At 41.9% G+C, this 21,923-nt stretch overlaps 1 protein-coding gene across 1 annotated transcript in view; it reads left to right on the top strand.

Moving 5' to 3' along the window:
* The window catches only part of LOC127660472 (orexin receptor type 2-like), a 129,993-nt gene extending 118,435 nt beyond the window's left edge, over positions 1-11,558 (top strand). The window contains exons 6-7 of the mRNA XM_052150733.1: positions 9,795-9,916; positions 11,389-11,558. Of these exons, the coding sequence (XP_052006693.1) occupies positions 9,795-9,916; positions 11,389-11,558 (292 nt within the window). The remainder of the gene's footprint in view (positions 1-9,794; positions 9,917-11,388) is intronic.
* The last annotated feature ends 10,365 nt before the right edge of the window (positions 11,559-21,923 follow it).

The raw sequence follows: 21,923 nt of genomic DNA, 5'->3' as shown, positions 1-21,923 counted from the left end.
CTTTATTTCCCAAGAATCCCTACCAATAAATTCACAGAGTATCTCGATATATTGATTACAAATATTTAGTCATGGTACATTTAGGTAGGGTTAATACCATGACGATACAGTTCATCTCTTTACTTGCTCTTGGAGGTGCATACAAATAATTTGGGGCGTTTGGAGGGGTGGGGTGGTAAAAACACTGCGTGGTGCATTGTTTAGAATTTTTAGATGGAAAAAATCTAATCTAAAAATGGGACAGATAATCATTTGAAAACAAAAAATCTAGCTATATGTAATCCGTATATCATTTGTTCTTTCCATATGCAATTTAAAATTGTAAAAACGAAAAACAACTTATTTCCTTATTCAATTACAAAACCAATATAAAAAATAAAACAAATAACGATTTGTTTATCATGCTTTCGATTTTATACTCTAGTTAAAAATAGGAAATTGGAAAAATGGCTACGGGGTCCGTGTATCTTTTGGTCATTCGATTTTCCTTTTAGAATCGGGTATTAAAAAACAAAAACAAGTGGCTATTTGATTTTGTTTTAAAATACTAAAATTAAAATTAAAATACAAAGTGTTTTTCTTTTCAATGTCAAAAAGGGATGAGTAATATTTTAAAAATAATTTGAGTTTCATTTTCTATTTCGGATAACAAAAAATAAAATTACTTTAATTTTGTTCTCTTACGAGAGGTTCTCTCGTATTGCGTAAGCTAGCTTACGCTACGGGAAAGATTCATCTTTTCTGAGATATTCAAGCCAAAAAATGATCCTTAATTTTTGTATCCATTGTCAATACGGCAGCTGCAGACCTTGAGCGGGCTAGCTAGCGAGCTCATAGGTTGCTCTGCGGCAACTGCTGCAGCCTATAGACGAGCTTGGGCGAACTCGCATCCAATGAGAGGCATCCGCGAGCTCACTGCATCAAAGCCCGCCAAAATGGGCGTGACTTGAGTGCATATAAGCGTAGTTCGTAGGCTGGAACCCTGATTTTCATCTCTTCAGCGAAGCTCTTCGCATCGCTGACCTGGAAGCCGCGTCGCCGTTCGAGGGGCATCAAGCAAGCGTGGACAGCACTAGAAGAAGCCGGCCATCTCAGCCACCTTCAGCCATCCTGCGAGCTACGCCATCCGACGACGTATCCTTTTATTCAGCAAGCTAGTTCTCACGAACTATTCACTATTATAAGAGTACGAGCGTCTTTTTCAAGATGCCTCGCTCCACTTGCGCCTCATGTCGCGCCCTTCTCAGCACAGGAGACCGCCACATCATCTGCGCTCTCTGCCTGGGACTGGGGCACGCACAGCTTCGCCCTCACTGAGGGCGGATGCGATTCTGCGAAGAGCTACCAATGTCGACCCTGCGGGCTCGACTCGAGCGCTCAAAGCACAAACCGCCACGCCGCCTTACCTTCAGCAGCGCAGGAAGAAGCGCCCGGTCACAAAGGCTGCCGGAAACTGTGGTTGAAGCGACTGCCTCGCCGGAGACTCTCCCTCGAGCATCGCTTTCACCCTCCCGCCCCGGGGGCAGCGCAGATGCCGCCCGGCGGCCGCACTGCTGCCATCTCGGATGACGAGGCGGAGGATAAGGGCTGCTGTTCCATCATGGCTCGGACAGCGAGGAGTGGTCAGGCTCCCAAGCCTCCTCCTCGGCCCAGGAATCCAGCAGGACCCGCGCCGAGTCGAAGGGGAGTTAACACGCCTCCTCACACAGGCCGTCGACCGCCTCGGGCTCGAGTGGTCACCGCCCCTGAGCAGGCACCCAACAGACTCGGCGGCTGCTTTCTTCAATGCCATCGCCGCTCTACACCCGCGGCCGGGCCGCTCCCTTCCTGCCAGAATTACACACGGAGCTTGCAAAGTCGGTGGAGCAGCTCCTTTTCAGCCAGGTCCCGTTCCACGTCTCCACCTCTCTCGCGTCGGTGGGCGGGCCACTGAGAGAGGCTACTCCTCCATCCCCCGCTCGAGGACTCGGTAGCAGCACACCTTTGTCCGCCCTCCGCGAGATGGCGTTCCAAGCCTGTGCTCCCGTCTAAGGCCTGCAGGCGACTTCCGCCTATGTTGGCCGTGCCTATTCCGCCGCCGGCCAAGCGCATCTGCTCTGCACTCAATGGCCGTTTTACAGATCCTACAAGCAGACCTTCTTCGGAGTGGGATGAGAAAGGCAGGCACCCAGAGGCTGTTACTGATCTCTGGCGCGACAGACCTGCGCCCTTCGGCTACCAAAGCTGCAGCCCAAGCTCTAGGGAAGTGCATGGCCTCACTGACTGTGACCGAGAGACACTTGTGGCTAACACTAGCCGACATGGGAGAAGCAGAGCTCCACGTTCCTCAACGCACCGCTCTCTCCGACCGGTCTCTTCGGCTCCGCGGTGAGTGGCATTGTTGACCACTTCTCAGAAGTCCAGAAAGCCACCCAAGCCATGAACCTCTTCCTGCGGCGTCGCTAAGCTCCTCTGCAGGCCGCTCACGTGATCAGCCTCCTGCACGAGCCTCTTCACAGCGCCCAGTTCAACAAACTCAGACTTCTCAGCGTCGACAGGGCGGCCGCCCTCGAGCGCTAGAGTCAATAAATGCGGCCACGAATACGTGCGCGCGCCCATTCTCTGCCCGCTCTGTTACACGGCCAGCAAACATTCCTCTGTGTGTAAGTCCCGTGCCCATGAATATGCTTGAGCATCACGTAACAGATGTGACTCTTTCCCCATTCATTCCAATCGGGAAGTCACTCACAAAACAGCCTGTTCATGCTGTCTGCGAGCAATCATGCATAAACAGACTAAACGCGCTCACACATTTTGTTCAGCTCTGTGTGCGGCAATCAGAGCGAATTGGCCATTCACCCTCTAGCGTTACGCTTCAAAGCGTGGGAAGCTATTCCAGGGATATCCAAGTGGGTGTTAAGCACAATACAACAGGGCTATTTGCTACAGTTCGATCGCCGCCCTCCTCGCTTCAGAGCTGGCTCGAAACCACTGTGAACATGGAAGCAGCGTGCATGCTCCGTTCAGAAATAGCAAGCCTTCTGTGCAAAAGGGCCATAGAGAAAGTGCCACCCTCTCTGAGCTGAGTCGGGGCTTTACAGCCGTTATTTTCTTGTTCCCATGAAAGACGGCGGCCTCAGACCCATATTAGATCTCAGGGTTTTGAACAAGGTGCTTGCAAAAGACCGTTCAAAATGCTTACAATCAGGAAACTCCTCGTGCATGTGCGCCAGAGGACTGGTTTATTTCTCTCGATCTGAAAGATGCATACTTTCAGATTCAGATAAATCCCGTCACAGGCCATTCTTGAGATTCAGCCGACGGCCAGGTTTATCAATACACCGTCCTTCCGTTCGGCCTGTCCTTAGCACCCCGTACTTTCATGAAGTGCATGGATCGCGGCTTCGCACCCCTCGTGAGTCAGGGTTTGCGAATTTTGAACTATTTGGACGACTGGCTGATTATGGCACAGTCACATATGGAGCTTCTGTCTCACAGAGCAGTTCTCCTCAGCCATCTGAACAGTTTGGGTCTTGCAGTCAATTGGACCAAGAGCTCACTACAGCCCAGTCAGACAATTTCCTTCCTTGGAATAGAACTAGACTCCGTGGCAATGGCGGCTCAGCTTATCTACACAGCTGGCCGTGTTCAGCGACTAGCGCATCTTTTCAGATGAACAGCCTCATGCCTCTGAAGAAATTCCAGAGAGTGCTAGGTTACATGGCCTCAGCCGCAGCAGTACTTCAGCTGGGTTTACTGCACATGCGCCCGCTTCAGCACTGGCTAAACACCCGCGTGTCTCGCCGGGCTTGGGCCACAAGCCGCCAGCCCATCAAGGTGACTCAGACCTGTATTTCAGCTCTGCAGCCCTGGACAGTGGCCGAATGGTATCAGTGGGGAGTGACAATGGGAGCTGTATCTCGCCGAAAAGTCATCTCGACAGGCGGCGTCCAACACGGGTTGGGGAGCGGTCTCGCGAGGGCTCTCGGTTTTCGGCCTATGGTCAGTTCAGGAAAAGCTCCTTCACATAAATTGTCTGGAAATGATAGTGGTCGATGCGCGCTGCGTGCTTTCTCCCGGTCATTCAGGGTCACCACGTCCTGGTCCGTTCGGACAACAGACCTGTGGTATCCTACCTAAACCGTCAGGGTGGTGTCAGATCCAGGAACCTATTCCATCTGGCCAAGCGCATACTGAGTTGGTCCCAGTGCCACCTGCGCTCGCTGAGGGCGGCGCGCGTGCCAGGCCACCTGAGCGGCGGCCCGGACAGACTGTCCAGAGACAATATTCCCCAGGGGAATGGTCCTGCATGCTCAAACAGTCCAGGCGTTATGGCACCTATTCAGCAGAGCAGAGATAGACCTCTTTGATTCCAAAGAGAACTCTCACTGCCCAATATTTTTCTCAGCGAGGGCCAGCTGGCCCAGGACTGGCCCAGACACCCGCTTTCGCCTTCCCTCCCGTCTCGCTATTGCCACAGGTAATGCAGAGGATCAGGAAGCAGCGTCACTTCGGTGCTCCTCATAGCCCAGCGTTGGGAGAATCAGACATGGTTCCCGGAGCTTACGCAGCTGTCACTGACAGCGCCGTGGCCCATCCCAGTGAGAGCAGATCTCCTCTCTCAAGCTCGCGGCACAATCTGGCATCCCCACCCAGAGCTGGAGCTGCATGCGTGGGTGATCAGCGACTACCCGTCGCTCTGCCAGAAGGAGTAATAAACACCATCATACGCGCTAGAGCCCCTTCCACGAGAAGACTCTATCGTCAAAATGGTCTGTGTTCTCAAAATGGTGCACCGACAGAGACCTGGACCCGCTGGACATGTGGGGTGTCAGTCGCTGCTCGTATTTCTACAAGAGCTGCTGGATAAGGGCAGATCCCCATCCACGCTCAAAGTGTATGTGGCGGCCGTTCGGCGTTACGCTGAACCCTGCACGGCCAGTCATGGGGTAAAAATGAGCTGGTCATCCGGCTTCCTCGGGGAGCTAGAAGGATGAACCCCGCGCCCCCATCGGTTCCTATCTGGGATCTTTCTATAGTTCTCGAAACTATGAAAGCCCCCCTTCGAACCACTTCAATCCGTGGATTTGAAATACCTTTCACTCAAAACCGTTTTTCTGACTGCCCTGTCATCAGTCAAGCGTGTGGGAGACCTTCACGCGCTGTCTGTCAGCGCTGCGTGTCTTGAGTTTGGACCAAGTGACTCCAAGGTCATTTTAAAGCCTAGACACGGCTATGTTCCCAAGGTGATCGGTACTCCTTTCAGAGCACAGGTCATTTCCCTATCGGCACTGCCAGCACCCGATAGCTGACGCGGCGCCAATCTCCTTTGCCCGGTCAGAACACTGAGATTGTATACTGCGCGCTCCGCCCGATTTCAGATGCTCTGAGCAGCTTTTCGTTTCGTTCGGGGCGCACCAAAGGTCTCGCCGCCTCGAAACAGACACTATCTAGATGGATAGTGGACACTATTGCTGCTGCATACGGCGTCAAAAGACCTGCCATGCCCGTTGGGCATTAGGGCTCACTCCACTAGAGACATGGCATCCTCGTGGGCATGGTCCAGCGGGATTTCCATTCCACGACATATGTGTGGCAGCGGGATGGACTTCCCCTCCACCTTTGTCAGATTTTACAATATGGAAGTGCCCGCTCTGCAGGCAAAACTACTAGCGGTTTAATACGCTACAGCTCCCCTGGTGAGCTGCACTGATGGGACACATTCCACACAGACCGGCACCGCCGCTCTGTCGTTCCCTTCCCACTATGTGCTTATGTATTACACAATCAATGACCCGCATTCTTGCCAGCCAAATATTATTTCCCCACTCATAAGGGCTCCCCGGGTCCCCCTTAATTCCCTGGGGCTCATACAGTGGATGCTTGGCGCGCACGGCGTTGACAATGGGTTCCCGTAGCGTAAGCTAGCTTACGCATATCTGAGAGAACCTCTCGTAAGAGAACGTATCGGTTACCTAACGTAACCTTGGTTCTCTCTAGATGAGGGAGCGAGTATTGCGTAGCCGACCATGCTTCAGCGCCACGGCGACTTTTCAGCTTCAGTCAATGAAAACCAGGGTTCCAGCCTACTGAACTACGCTTATATGCACTCAAGTCACACCCATTTTGGCGGGCTTTGATGCAGTGGCGCTGGATGCCTCTCATTGGATCGCGAGTTCGCCCAAGCTCGTCTATAGGCTGTAGCAGTTGCCGCAGAGCAACCTATGAGCTCGCTAGCTAGCCCACTCAAGGTCTGCAGCTGCAGCACTGCGTTGACAATGGATACAAAAATTAAGGATAATTTTTTGGCTTCAATATCTCAGAAAAGATGAATCTTTCCCGTAGCGTAAGCTAGCTTACGCAATACTCGTTCCCTCATCTAGAGAGAACCGAGGTTACGTTAGGAAACCGATACGTTTGTTCATATTCCGAGACCGGAATTCACTTGAAAATCGAATGACCAAAAGATACACGGACCCCTACGGGACGGTCCTTGTTCCTTCTGGTCATTCGATTTTCATTTTAGAAAGAGAAAAATTTAAAGAAAATCAAATAATTTTTTGATTATCTTTCAATATTTCAGAATTGAAAAATTTAAAAACAAGTATTGTTTTCCTTTGCAGCAAACAAAAACGGAAAAATGCTTGATTTTTCAATGTGTTATAGGCCTTTGCATTACACCGAAACTTAGGGCCGAATTATATCCAAATGTCACTTTGGGCAAAACACACTCGTGCCACCTCACCCTTCCTTTTTAACGAAAAACTACTTCAATAATAACATTTAATGTGCTCTTTAGACCTCTTTACATTGTAGGCAATGTCATATAAAAGTCTAAATATGTTCACAAAATTATCTATTAGCCTATGCACGTGCAGACCTGTATAGAAACCTTAAAGACTCTGTGCTGAAGCAATAGCTTAATAATAATAGAAAAATAACAAGTTGTTTTTTCTTTTTTCTTAATTGAATATGAAAAGAACTAACACACGGATTTGATATGATTAGTATTTTAGTTTTAATAAAATGCCAGGAATTGGCACCTGCAGGATTTCATCTGATGGTACGCACAGAAATCTGTCTGAATAAATGAATAGGTACTTAATTAATCTAGTTATGTTTATATGCCTATGAAATAGCGGCCTAATATACATAGCCCATACGTAGCTTTGGTGCTGCTGGCTGAAGTTTCAGATGGTCCCTTATCACAACCTCTACAGTTTTAGAACATATTAGCACAATGTGAGGACTTCTCAGACGGTCCCTTACCCACCGTAGGCACAATTTGCAACAAATATCAAGGTTAAATTAATGATCTTGAACGATTTTGTGGTGACGCCATCGGACAAATTGCATCCCGTAGTGATTCTAGTGATTGATTCTACAGGATGCGTAATTTCTTTTTACATACATACAGTTCTATCCATCTAATTGCTCATTTGTACTCATGACAGAAAAGACCTACCCTGGGCTAAAGCATTTAATCCAGTAACCGTTCAGAACAAACATGTTCTCACGCAAAAAAAGCAAAACTCACCACAACGAAAAGAGCAGAATGTTTTTATCAAAGTAGTTATTTATACCTTGACACGACCTCTAAAAATGCAGCGCTCCCATGAGAGATCCTAAAAACAAATCCTAAAAGCGAAACGTGACGCAGTTGTCAAAAGACGTTCATCTATCGAATGTTTACATGGAAAACGATTGAAAAACAGAGCGAGTGAACGCAAAAGCACGTTCAGTTTGAACAGCCCCTTGTTCGCATGACACAGCACTAGCTGAAGTTTCTCAAAGTTACCTCTCAAAAAGATCAGGAGAAACAGTGTACACTGTATCCAGCTCTGTTTGTTCTCTGTGGTCATATATATCCTCTGATATTGTTTTACTGTGTGAGAAACCTCTGCTAATGATTCAGTGAGAGAGCGGTCAGAACGAAAAGTACTGAATCACGAATCGATTCAAGTCTGTTTTGCCAATTCACTGAAAAGAACTGACTCAAAATAATTATTCATTAGCAAATTGGGCATTGCTATATGCTGGACACACTTCATGACTGATGAAATATTCTGAGAGAAAATTTTCAGGTTAGTCGGAATGCTCATAGTACATACAGTGCGTATGGCTGTACAGCTGCAGGCGCCACTGTCATAAGGGGACCCCAAAGTAAAAAAGTATTAAAAAAAAAGGCCTACTTTTCAATTTAAATAATATATAGTTTTTTTGTTTTTGTTGTTGAACAAATTGTAATAATTGTCATGTAAATGCCAACAAAAATGCCAAAAACAACTTAATGCTTATAAAATAGACTTGTTTTTTATGTTAATATACATATTTATTTTCATTAAAAAGTATAATTAATTTTGTATTGCTTTCTTTTGAGACCTGCATATGCAGACTTGACAGTTTTCAGAAGATTCACACCTCTACACTTTTTTATATAGTATATGAGCACTTTATACGTGTGTGTGTGTCTACAGTATGTGTCTGTGTGTGTGTGTTGACCCACTTTATATTAGGTGTCTTTAACTACTATGAACTTAAGAATTTTAAACAGTGTACATATTATGTATATACATGTTGTTGCATTGTAATTACATCTATAGTTACACTATTACCCCCACCCCAACCCTTACCTGGAACCCTAATCTTAACCCTAATCCTACCCTTACCTCAACCTCAGTAGCAGCAAATGTGAATCTTGTACATTGTATTGTATGTATTTTAATTTTAGTTCATAGTGGTTAAAGACACCTAATATATGTGTGGCCATAAATATATTTATAGGACTGTGCAGAAGTTTTAGGCACTTGTGAAAAATTTTGCATAGTGAGGATGTCTTCAAAAATATTGCCATCAATATTTTTCATTTAACAATTAACTTCATACAAAGTCCAGTAAACATAAAACAACTAAATCAATATTTGGTGTGACAACATTTGCCTTCAGAACAGCACCTAAGTACACCTGGACACAGTGTTTCTTGGTTGTTGGCAGATAGGATGTTCCAAACTTCTTGGATAATTCACCACAGTTCTATATATTTTGGTGGTCTCAGTTGCTTCTGTATCTTCAAATAATCCCCAAATCTCTCTCTATATATAGATGAGAAGAAAAAACCTCAATGTGTCTTCAAATGTGTCTTGCAGTGTTCCGTATAATGTATTCATGTGTTAGCTGAAGTTAACAGATGTTGTGTTATCATTTAAAAGAAGTGAACACTAATGTTAAAGTAAAAACTTTGTGTCCTGAAAGTACACTCTACCATGAGAAATTAGCCACAAAACCTTTTTTAAAGCATGAAACAGACTGTTGAGATAGAATCTATTAATTATGTGGTCCTTTTGATTTTTTTTTTTTTTAAATCACAAATCTATAATTAATTTCTGTATAGTTATCATTTGCAATAACCCAACTTAATTAAAAAAAAATGTACAGGGCTGCCTTGATTTTTTCTTTCAATAGTAATTTGTTACTAGATTAGATTTGTTGATTTTCTGAAGAAAATGTGAGTGGTACTACGATGTTAATGTTGTGGAAGATTACTATGCGGTTGCTAGGGTGTTCATGGGATCTTTTCACATTAAGCCGTAAGCAACAACCACCCACAACGCGCTAGTTACTACTTTGCATAAAAGTAGGTGGCACGTGCTACACCTTAGCAACCAGATAGAAACATAAAAATAAAATAAAAAACATTCAGAACTCCTTAAAAACATGGCAACACATTTTGCACAGGCAAGCACCACTTTCTTTAGAAAATATTAAATATCTAGTTATTGTACATTTGAATCTTTTTTCCTCCTTTTCATCTCCAGAGTATTTGGCACATTTAAGAACACAGACAATCGAGAGACCGTATATGCCTGGTTCACCTTCTCACACTGGCTCATATACGCCAACAGCGCTGCCAACCCCATTATCTACAATTTCCTCAGTGGTAAGCGGCTGACACCTTGCTGCTACATGCCATTTACTCCATCTGCTGTTACCACTGCAGCTTTACACCTTTAATTCCCAGAACTGCCAGCAAACACACAAGACTTCACTGCTTTGAAATGCAGGCAGAGAGACATCCTCCACCTTTCATCTCAAATAAGCACACCTTAATTTATTGTTCATTAGCATTGCTATATTCACTTTGTGTGCTGCAGCACAGGCTTAATAACATCCAGTAACTCCATCATTACCTTGTCATTTCAAGGATGCTTTGGAAATAATTCAGAGCAGAATGTAGGATTCAGCGCTCCATCGGAAGATGAATTAATGCATTTAATCCCACCCATAGCATTTGTGACCAACATTCAGACTTTGAAATCTACAAAGAAAAGGGAAACAAATTGTTATTTAAAGGGATAGCTAACCCCAAAACTCTAAATGGTTTTACTCACCCTCGTGTTTTCTCCGTAGGGCATAAAAGGAGATGTTAGGTAAATGTCAGTCACTATTCACTTTCAAAAACAAAGAAGCAATGAATGTGAATGGTGACTGAGGCTGTAAATCCATACTATGCCTAAACAGTATTTTGAATGAACTGTAGTGAAACTTTAGTGAAGTCTGATTCCAGACGTAGTTAATTTTTTTTCCTTAGGGAAATTTATTATTTACAATTACTTAAAAAAAATTAAACACAGACCTACCGTGAGCTCTGAGTTTGTTAAAATCGGTGGTAGATCCTTCTTTTGAAGCTATCAGTCTATGTTCTTCTTCTTCTTTTTTTAAATGCATTTGATTAGTGTAATTCCTGGTAAAAAATAAATAAATAAATATCTACACTACCCATAAGAGGAAGCAATCCACCAATCAGAGAATCGCAGCAAACAAAGTGCGCCAAAAGAACCCTGCAGTGACCGCCCACTCATATGACATACTGCAACTGCAATCGAATAGGTCTCCCTACACACCTTATCACTGCTTATATATGTTTAGATATCTGAGTATTATGCAATATATTTTAAATGTATGACTTTTATACATATAATAAACAATTTTTCCATAGTTTTAAATGTTACGACATCATTTCCAATGCTTCATGTGATTGCAATTCATTCCATCATGAAAGATGTGAAGTACATATTCTTAATTTTTTATTTTATTTTATTTAATTATTTCAGATAATTAAATACTTATATATATATATATATATATATATATATATATATATATATATATATATATATATATATATATATATAAAAATAAAAAAATTCAGTGATTCACCCCTGAGCTCTTTGGTTTGATTCATGGCTTAGAATACGTTTATGAAGAATTTTATTAAATCTCGATGCAAAAAATGAATGGGGAAAATACTTCCAGAACCAAGACGGCTGAAAAAGTGGGCAGGCACTGTTGCACTCTATTCCTTTAAGGTTTTATGTTTAAAGTAAAATCTTGAATATTCCTTCCTCGTAGGTAAATTTCGTGAGGAGTTCAAAGCAGCATTCATCTGTCATTGCTCCTGTAGGGAAAAGCCGCACAAAGAGAGAGTTCGTGTGAGAACCAGCACGGATAGCCGCAAATCCCTGTCCACCCAAGTCAACAATTCTGACAACATCTCCAGGATATCTGACCAGGCGGTGTAGCTCCATTGTGGGCAAAGAATTTTGGGATAAAACTACGGGGTGCTACTTCAATGGTCACCGATTAGAAGACATAACACGTGTCATGTGCTTCAACCTGGGGAACTAAAATGGATGGAAAGATTGAATAGACATATTGCCTCAATAAATTACACACACTTTTAGAAAATTACTTAGTGTCTAAAATAGACCTTATTTGCAGTAGCGCCATATTTTATTTTAAAAGGGAATGTCATGTACTGTATAAAGCTATCAAAAAGCTTCTTAATCACATCTAATTTTACACAACTCATGATGTCTGTACTTTTTTGTCAATAAGATATCTTTCAATGTTTCATCACCAGAATTATCCAAAAACACTTTAAACAACAGTACGAAACATTGAAGAGACTGTACATCTGTCCCTCACAGCCTCGTTGTCATTCCTGTCAAAAATAAAAGATGCCACTACAGTGAATAAGGTCTCACAAGCTTACTAAGATCACACAAGCCCTTGGTGCAACTAAAATTTTTATCGTCTGATTCAAGGGTTATTTTTCCTCTCACCACATGACTAGTAGAGCAGCAATAGGTGATGAACCCTGTAATCCCCACAGATGATGTGCATGAAAATGATGGTGTTTATGAAACAAACTGTGATGTTGAGTCAGCAGTCTTCAAGAGGACACATGAAGGAAACTCAAATTGCTACCAATATACAAAAAATCTTTAAAGGTTAATTGTGTAATTGTTGTCGATGTTCCCAACCAGACAATGCAGATGTTGGACATGTTTGGAAAACATGAGAAACAATCATAATTGTTTTCTTTTAATGGTGCCTCTAATGGCACAGAAATTATATAATGCATGCTTTAACTTACCAACAGAACCATGATATTGTATATAGATATTTTTGTTCCTTCTTTAGACATATAATATAATTTGACTATTTGGCTAATGCCTAATGGTTTTAAAGGCTAGTTCACTCTGCTCCAATTTGTTGGTGTTTGTTTTCAACAAGTAATTTGACTTTATTGTAAACCTTTGCCATGACGATAAGGTAAATACCCCTCTCCAACTCTATAGAGACAAGAGTGTGTGGCACAACACTTGGTGAAGTAAAAAATAAAAATAAATTCATACACATGGCTGTAAATCACAATAAAAAAAATAAAAGGTTTTATTTGGAATTTGAACACAGTCATTTTATGGAAAGAAAACAATAATTTGTTCAACTATTTGTGTGGATTTCACTTATATGAAAATATACAGTATATACACTGATGAGCCAAAACATTATAACCACCTGCTTAATCAAGTCAAGTGGTTTTTATTGTCGTTTCAACCATATACAGTTATTACAGTACACAGCAAAACGAGACAACATTCCTCCAGGAACGTAATATGCTGTTAGTCCATCGCGTGCCATTAAAACAGCCCCAACCTGCTGAGACATAGACTCTACAAGACCACTGAAGGTGTCCTGCGGTATCTGACACCAAGCAGATCCTTCAAGTCCTGTAAGTTGCGAGGTAGAGCGGCTGTGGATCAGACTTGTTGGTCCAGCACATCCCAAAGATGCTCAATCCGATTGAGATCTAGGGAATTTGGAGGCCAAGGCAACACTTTGAACACTTCATCATGTTCCTCAAACCATTCACAGCATAGTGTAATGCACTGTGTGTTGTGACATATTCCTCCCGTAATCATCATTAAAATGGTCTGTGACCTGTGCCACAGTAGACCTTCTGTCGGTTCGGACCAGACGGGATATCCTTCGTTGCCTCACGCATCGATGAGCCTTGGGCACCCAACACCATGTCGCTGGTTTGTGGTTTGCCCCTCCTTGGACCACTGTCGGTAGGTACTCACCACTGCTGACCAGGAGCAACCCACAAGCCTTGCCGTTTCAAAGATGCTCTGACCCAGTCATTTTGTCAAAACAATTTGGCCCTTGTCAGTCGCTCAGGTTTTTACTCCTGCCCATTTCTCCTGCATTCAACACATTGACTACGAGAACTGATTGTTCACTTTCCATCTAATCTACCCAGACCTTGACATGTGGCCTTGTTAGGAGGTGATCAATGTTATTCGCTTCACCTGTGGTCATAATGCTTTGGCTCATCGATGTATATATCGATTTTAGCCACAACATTAAAACCATCTACCAAATATTGTGTAGGTCCCCCTTGTGCCAAGAAAACAGCACCAACATGTATCTCAGAACAGCATTCTGAGATGATATTCTTCTCACTACAGAGTGGTTATCTGAGTTACCGTAGACTTTGTCAGTTTGAACCATTCTGGCCATTCTTTGTTGACCTCTTTCATCAACAAGACATCTCAGTTCATAGAAATGACGCTCACTGGATGTTTTTTGTTTTTTGGCACCATTCGGAGTAAATTCTAGAGACTGTTGCACATGAAAATCCCAGGAATTACAGAAACACTCAAACCAGTCAATCAGGCGCCAATTATCATGCCATGGTCAAAATCACTGAGATCACATGTTTTCCACATTCGGATGGTTAATGTGAACATTAACTGAAGCTCCTGACCCATATCTGCATGATTTTAGGCACTGCACTCCTGTCACACGATTGGCTGATTAGATAATGGCATGAATAAGTAGATGTACAGGTGTACGCAAAAAAGCAGCTGGTGATTGTGTATACATATATACATGTACAATGTATACTTGAACACATTCACTACAAAAAAATTTTGATTAATCAAAATTGACTGCCCGATTTCTCCTGCTGCAGCAAGCTATTTGCACTGGTGCACCTTCGTTTCTATGGAGTTGGCAGGGATCCCAAACCTTATTGTCATGGCAACTGTTTGTCAATAAATAAAATTATATTATATTAAAAGATTTTTTGAAAACCATACCAGACTTCACAAACTTTCCAAGACCTGACAAACACTGATTAAACTTTCAGTCTGTGAAAACAAACACCAACTGTGTAAACAAACACTGATACAACAATTATGCAACCGCTTTTGTATATTGGTGTTTGTTGATGTTTGTTTGGCAGTGTGAGCTCCCATTTCCCAACATTCTAAATCCAAAAGCAATCTTTAGACTGTATTATTCACAACATTGAATTCAACATGTTTATATAGAAAAAAAATTGACATCCTTTGGCGTAAGTCTCCATCCGACAGTCCAATGCGAGATACTTGTACAAACATCAGATCATGCAGGAGGAAGATGCCAGGGCGAGGACCCTACCACAGAACTGGGCCCGCATGCAACACCATCACACAGAAAAGGGCGAGATGATAGGCTGATATGGGACCTTTAAAACAAAAGTAACAATATGATTGGATGACATGAATGAGTGTAGGACGCAGCCAGCTTACTACTGGGAGTGTTACTGATCACTTAAATCACTTAGGCTTCAATTCCCACTAAAATATGTATGTGTTGTCCCTCATTTTAAATATACATATATATATAAGCAAAAACATTGTTGACTGAGCTATACGTGTATTGAACTGCATCGCTCATTATTAGTGTACTACTACTATTTTTTCAGCTGTTTTGTCATATTTAGGGACTTAAAGGTGCACTCAGTACTTTTGCCTCATTTAAAAAAAAGCTTTACTCCTAAAGAAATGAAAAGCAATTTTGAAACCTATTTGTAAAATCATTACCACTCACAATAGATAAAGACAAGAGATAAAGAGAGTCATATCAGTAACCTTATAAAAGCTGTTTTATTTTACATGGAGAGGGTCCCCTAATGGGGGCTGCCATGTTAGAATCACATGATCAGCCAATACTACTCGCCTAATCTCAGTAACCGCACTGTTATTGGACACGTTCACTTATGGATTAAGTTGATCATGGATGAATGTGAATACTGAATTTTTTACATTGCCCTATGTATCTGAAAACTATTGCATTTGAATAATGCTACATCCACGCGGCTAGTTGTCAGTGTCTAAGACGACATGAACATAAAATTACTGAGGGCACCTTTAATAGTGGAGAGGGGACAGGAAGTGGAAAGATTGGGAAATGACATCACAGATAATTTTGTTTCTCACTAAATAAAAAAGTCTCAGTGAACTGCACCTGTCACCATGAACATTTTCACACACGTGATTTTGCTCCTCATCTTCATTTTTTATGTTGTTTAAATCAATAAATATTCTACCGATATGTCACCAGTTCCTAGGCATCATAGATAAACTTCTTATGGTACTTTTTTGCAAACGTCAAACATCTACCCTCCCTAGCAACTGGGCCAATTTTGTTGCTTAGGAGTCCTGGCTGGAGTCAATTAGCACACCCTGGATTCAAACTTGCGACTCAAGGTGTGATAGTCAGCGTAAGTACTCATTGATATACCAGGCCCCTTCCAAAACCAACTTTAGAATATTTGAAAGTGCACGCTCGGTGACCTTAGTAGCTTGGAGGGTGAGGTCAGTAGCCGAAATATTCTTGTAGCACACCGGGATCCGAAATACCCTTGTGTAGCTATTTCAGAGTCTTGGCCTGATGGACCTGGAGATGGGCCATGGAGTGAAGGGTGGAAGCGGCCTTCCCAGCAGTGCTGTAGGCTTTTGTCATCAGTGATGACATCGCTCTACAGGCTCGGGAGGGTAGTGCCGGGCGACTCCGCCAGGTGGTAGCGTTCAGCAGGCACAGGTGTGCAGCAATCGCTTTGTCCACCTGGGGTATCGTGGCATAACCCTCGCCGGCCCCCCCATCGAGGGTAGTGAGGGTGCACGAGCCGAAGGACCGCGTCCGGGCAGTAAAAGTCATGGACTACTGGAAGAATGGGATTGGGGGGGGGGGGGCGTAGCCATGAACAGCACGCCGAACCCAGGAACCAGTCATCCAGCCGCGATTGTTGGGGGCTGCAATGGGGACAGCAGAAGTTTCTTTCCCTGGGAAGAAGGAATGCCACGACTGCAACATTGCCATGGTCATGTTCTCGCAGTGAGAACAGGAGCCATCCACGAACGCTTCCTCAACGTGCTTAATGCCCAGGCACACGAGGCAGTGATCATGACCTTCAGAGGCTGAGAGGTAACGACAGCATCCAGGAACGGCACAGAGTCAGAAAGGTATCTTTAAAAAGATGCGTCTTTAAAACGACTTTCAACGTCACTGTGCCTTGCTTTAATAGAGGAAACACTCTTTTAGAGAAAAAGCTTGTTTAGAAGCGCTGTCGAAGCACCCAGGGGTTTAATCTGCAGAGTGGAGACAGTACCGCTGGAATGCGCAATATATCCAACAGCAGAAGCTCTTGAAGAGTCTAGGCGAATGGTAACGGCAGTGGTATTCAGCTGGCTGTAATATGACCTCTTGGCTCAGAAGAAAAAGTCTGACTGAATCCGCATTCAGATCTCCCTTTTATACTTGTTGTTGGTGGGATTAGCATGCAAATTCAACTCGCCAATTTCTCATTGGCCTTTTCTCAAAGATCTGAATGTGGAGCAGGCTCCCAAGAGCGACCCCTAGTGTCACTATTCTACACAACGTCGAAGTGAGTGACAGAAGGGGAACTCCCATTTCCCAACATTTTAAATCCAACAGCCAATTTTAGAATGTTAGAAATGTTGGTGTTTGTTGTTTGTTGTGGCAGTAAGAACATCAGTATGTTCTCTCTCTCTCTCTCTCTCTCTCTCTCTCTCTCTCTCTCTCTCTCTCTCAGAGTAACAGGTCATGAAAAAAAAAACATCTCTGAAGCAGTTTGTTCAGTTCCAGTGCTGGTAATAATCATCAAGAAAGCATTTCAAATATTCACTAGTCTTTTTTATTTACAATGTTAGGCTTCTCTACTTTCTGGTGTTTTACAGCATTCTATCTAATGGAGATGTTATTATGCTTTACCTAGTCCTACATTAATCATTTTTTCTGAGTGTTTGCTCATTTTGTCAAGAGGCTCGGAGCACTGAATATTTGCCAAGTCAGATGAATAATCAAAGGAGGACAATAGCACATATTGCATCTTTGTTCTGGCGTGGTAGACGCTCAGAGCATTTTTGATGTTGTCATATCTCAGGTGCTTGCTTTGAGGTCTTGTGTTATTTATTGAAAGTATGTACCTTCTGCTGCTAATGCAGTCAATAAGTAAAAACACTGAGTGGGTAGCCTTCTCTGAAATTATGTTTATAATTCTAATGATTTATTGTGCTAAAAAGCTGTTGTTTTATTGGAAATTCTTTTAGTAAGCATATATGTAAGTGATCATCACACTTACAGACTTTTAAACAATGTTTACCTGAAGAAATGTGAATTACTCTTATCTGTGTAGGTCTAACCTAAAAAATAAACAAATAAAACACCAGCCACATACGTTACTGTGTATGCTTCGCTGGAAGTGGCATGTTTGTATGGTAATACCATATTCCATAACAATGTGATTCTGTATTGTTATTGGGGCCACTTTTGTTCTCAACAGATTATCAACAAATAATCGAATTCTTAACATTGACTCTTTCAGCCTAAATATTCTTTACTTCCTTCCAAAAGATAATTTCATTCCTTATTTAGTAAATCTCTGCTGATCTAAGCTTGTCTTTTCAGAAAGATTTTCATTCCTGCTATATTTTGTCCATAATATAAACAATTTAAAGCTACAATATTATTTAAAATCCTCTCATTAGAAGTTAGAAGGCTTTGAGAACATTGTATTTCTGGGTTGTCTTGGCACTTTTATCATGTTTTTTTTAGATTATAAAAACACGTTCAGCACAAAATATTTCCATTACTATAAACTTCAGCTTCTCTAACTTTAAAAAGTAACAACATATATTAATTCAGAAACTTGTGAAATAAAGCCCAAAGTGTCTTCTTTCAAAAGATACTACAACTGTGTCCATACTCTAAAGGGTCCCTTAAATACAACCATTTTAGGTATGTCATTTTCATGGTTTGTGCTCAAAAAGGGGGTGCGTATCAACAGGTTAACACTTCATAAACACACATTTTTCGCTGTGGTAACCACACAATTATATCTTATGACACTGAAACACTTTCACTATAGCTCATAATTATAATAATAATTTTAAAACTTGCATTACATAACCAACTACATTTACAATCTTAGTCAAGCATGACTAAGTTGTGCAGTGGCGCAACTGACAGAGTGCTGGAATTTGAACGGAGAAGTCCTGGGTTCGAAAACAGCAAAGCACACGAGTTGACCAAGAGCTGAAAGTGTCATTAAAGTGCCACAAAATGACATGGGTTTTTATGACACTATCTGTTATTTTTAGGTGTGGGGTTTATGATAAGGATTAGGCTTGGGACCGATGCCTTTTTCATGCATCGATAATCAGAAGACTTCCCCACTGATTATAGATATATATCAGTTTTTTTTTTTTTTTCAGATATAAATTGGGCTGCTCGTTGCTAGTCTTCATCTTTTCATCCTTTTATTTAACACAACTTTGGTCAAATGTGAGCGGTAGGGTAAAGTAAAGCATCACCAGATGTGTCTGGCAGACGACATGGAATGTTCTAAAATTCAGAACTATTATTTGTACATAGTACTATGAAGGTACTCAATTCTGAAGTGCCACGGAGCGCAACTTGCTTAGTTTCCCATTAAATTCTACCAAAACCATGATCTAAGGACAAAGATTATTTATTCTAGCCATCACCGGATGATCTGTTGTGAACATGTATCTTTCATATAGCCTACACAATGTATTTTTAGTTACAAGTATGTTGTTTTGTGGTTTGACAGCTTGAAAAAAGACTTCAAGGGCTACATACAGAGAAATTGCACAATAAACATTGCCATTTCTAATCATTCAGTTTGCGTAGTGTGCTCATGACCACGACCTGCTAAATGTTATATCACCCTCTTGTGGTCTCCCAACGCTATTCCGCCATACTGTTAAACAGAGGCCCACTGAGTGAATTGGAAAGGATGCAAATTAGGCTTTTAATTTAAATGTCGGCAAATTTAATATATCAATGCCTCAAAAATATATTCATAAAATAATGTGCTGATCAATAATTGATATATACAGGTCCTTCTCAAAAAATTAGCATATTGTGATAAAGGTCATTATTTTCCATAATGTAATGATAAAAATTAAACTTTCAGATATTTTAGATTCATTGCACACCAACTGAAATATTTCAGGTCTTTTATTGTTTTAATACTGATGATTTTGGCATACAGCTCATGAAAACCCAAAATTCCTATCTCAAAAAATTAGCATATCATGAAAAGGGTCTCTAAACGAGCTATTAACCTAATCATCTGAATCAACTAATTAACTCTAAACACCTGCAAAAGATTCCTGAGGCTTTTAAAAACTCCCAGCCTGTTTCATTACTCAAAACCGCAATCATGGGTAAGACTGCCGACCTGACTGCTGTCCAGAAGGCCATCATTGACACCCTCAAGCAAGAGGGTAAGACACAGAAAGAAATTTCTTAACAAATAGGCTGTTCCCAGAGTGCTGTATCAAGGCACCTCAGTGGGAAGTCTGTGGGAAGGAAAAAGTGTGGCAAAAAACGCTGCACAACGAGAAGAGGTGACCGGACCCTGAGGAAGATTGTGGAGAAGGACCGATTCCAGACCTTGGGGGACCTGCGGAAGCAGTGGACTGAGTCTGGAGTAGAAACATCCCCGCATTCCCCAGGTCAAACCACTTTTGAACCAGAAACAGCAGCAGAAGCGCCTGACCTGGGCTACAGAGAAGCAGCACTGGACTGTTGCTCAGTGGTCCAAAGTACTTTTTTCGGATGAAAGCAAATTTTGCATGTCATTCGGAAATCAAGGTGCCAGAGTCTGGAGGAAGACTGGGGAGAAGGAAATGCCAAAATGCCTGAAGTCCAGTGTCAAGTACCCACAGTCAGTGATGGTCTGGGGTGCCATGTCAGCTGCTGGTGTTGGTCCACTGTGTTTTATCAAGGGCAGGGTCAATGCAGCTAGCTATCAGGAGATTTTGGAGCACTTCATGCTTCCATCTGCTGAAAAGCTTTATGGAGAGGAAGATTTCATTTTTCAGCACGACCTGGCACCTGCTCACAGTGCCAAAACCACTGGTAAATGGTTTACTGACCATGGTATTACTGTGCTCAATTGGCCTGCCAACTCTCCTGACCTGAACCCCATAGAGAATCTGTGGGATATTGTGAAGAGAAAGTTGAGAGACGCAAGACCCAACACTCTGGATGAGCTTAAGGCCGCTATCGAAGCATCCTGGGCCTCCATAACACCTCAGCAGTGCCACAGGCTGATTGCCTCCACGCCACGCCGCTTTGAAGCAGTCATTTCTGCAAAAGGATTCCCGACCAAGTATTGAGTGCATAACTGAACATAATTATTTGAAGGTTGACTTTTTTTGGGGGTATTAAAAACACTTATTTTATTGGTCGGATGAAATATGCTAATTTTTTGAGATAGGACTTTTGGGTTTTCATGAGCTGTATGCCAAAATCATCAGTATTAAAACAATAAAAGACCTGAAATATTTCAGTTGGTGTGCAATGAATCTAAAATATATGAAAGTTTAATTTTTATCATTACATTATGGAAAATAATGACCTTTATCACAATATGCTAATTTTTTGAGAAGGACCTGTAGTTATTTTATGACATCCCTAGTAAGGATGTCTGCTTCGTTCACATCACATTTTCTCGCATTACACTTATGATTAGGTTTAGTTGTAGGATTTAGGGTAGGGACTTGTATATTTGATTTAAAAAAAACATGCAGGTGCAACATGCATTATATCATTCATCTGTAAGGCAGTAGGGACATTTTATTTGTATTTATTTATTTTTTTTAATGCTTACAACACATCCTCAAACTTGTTTACAGTTTTGTGTTCAGTGTGGAAAGAAAAAATGCAAATTGGAATGTTATTACATCATGTTTGGTTAGGACATGTTCTTAGTGTCAAAATTATCTTTTTTTCTGTGGCTTTTTAAACCACATGAGGCAATAACTGAAGAGCACCTTTAATCTTTTGTGCACGTGTGAGGCGGAGATTTTTTGGGATCTATTTACTCAATAAAAAGTAGTGATATACTGATCTAACACTAATAATTACATTTGCTGGTGTAACCTAATGTAGTTGGGTTGATTTAGTCATATTGACTGATGTTTTTATTATTGTTATTTTTTATTATTATCTGATAAACTATTTTTACAGCGTAGTTTTTGTGTAGTTGTTTTAGTGTGGTTTACTGTAAATCTATATGTACTGACACTATACAGTTAAGGTACATTTAAGATACAACTGCCACCACTGGTGTGGTACCCTTGTTTTCAGTGGCGGTTCTACATTGAATTGCACCCTGGGCGAGACCACCTTTGAGCGCCCCCCCCTTCATATTTTATAATAACAACATTTCTCTTAAAGAGAAATTTATATTTCTCAATTGCACAAATCCTTCCTAA

This window comes from Xyrauchen texanus, chromosome 20, assembly GCF_025860055.1.
Source record: "Xyrauchen texanus isolate HMW12.3.18 chromosome 20, RBS_HiC_50CHRs, whole genome shotgun sequence".
Classification (NCBI taxonomy): Eukaryota; Metazoa; Chordata; class Actinopteri; order Cypriniformes; family Catostomidae; genus Xyrauchen; species Xyrauchen texanus.
The sequence above is the reverse complement of the archived record's forward strand: the minus strand, read 5'-3'. Positions and strand labels throughout refer to the sequence as shown.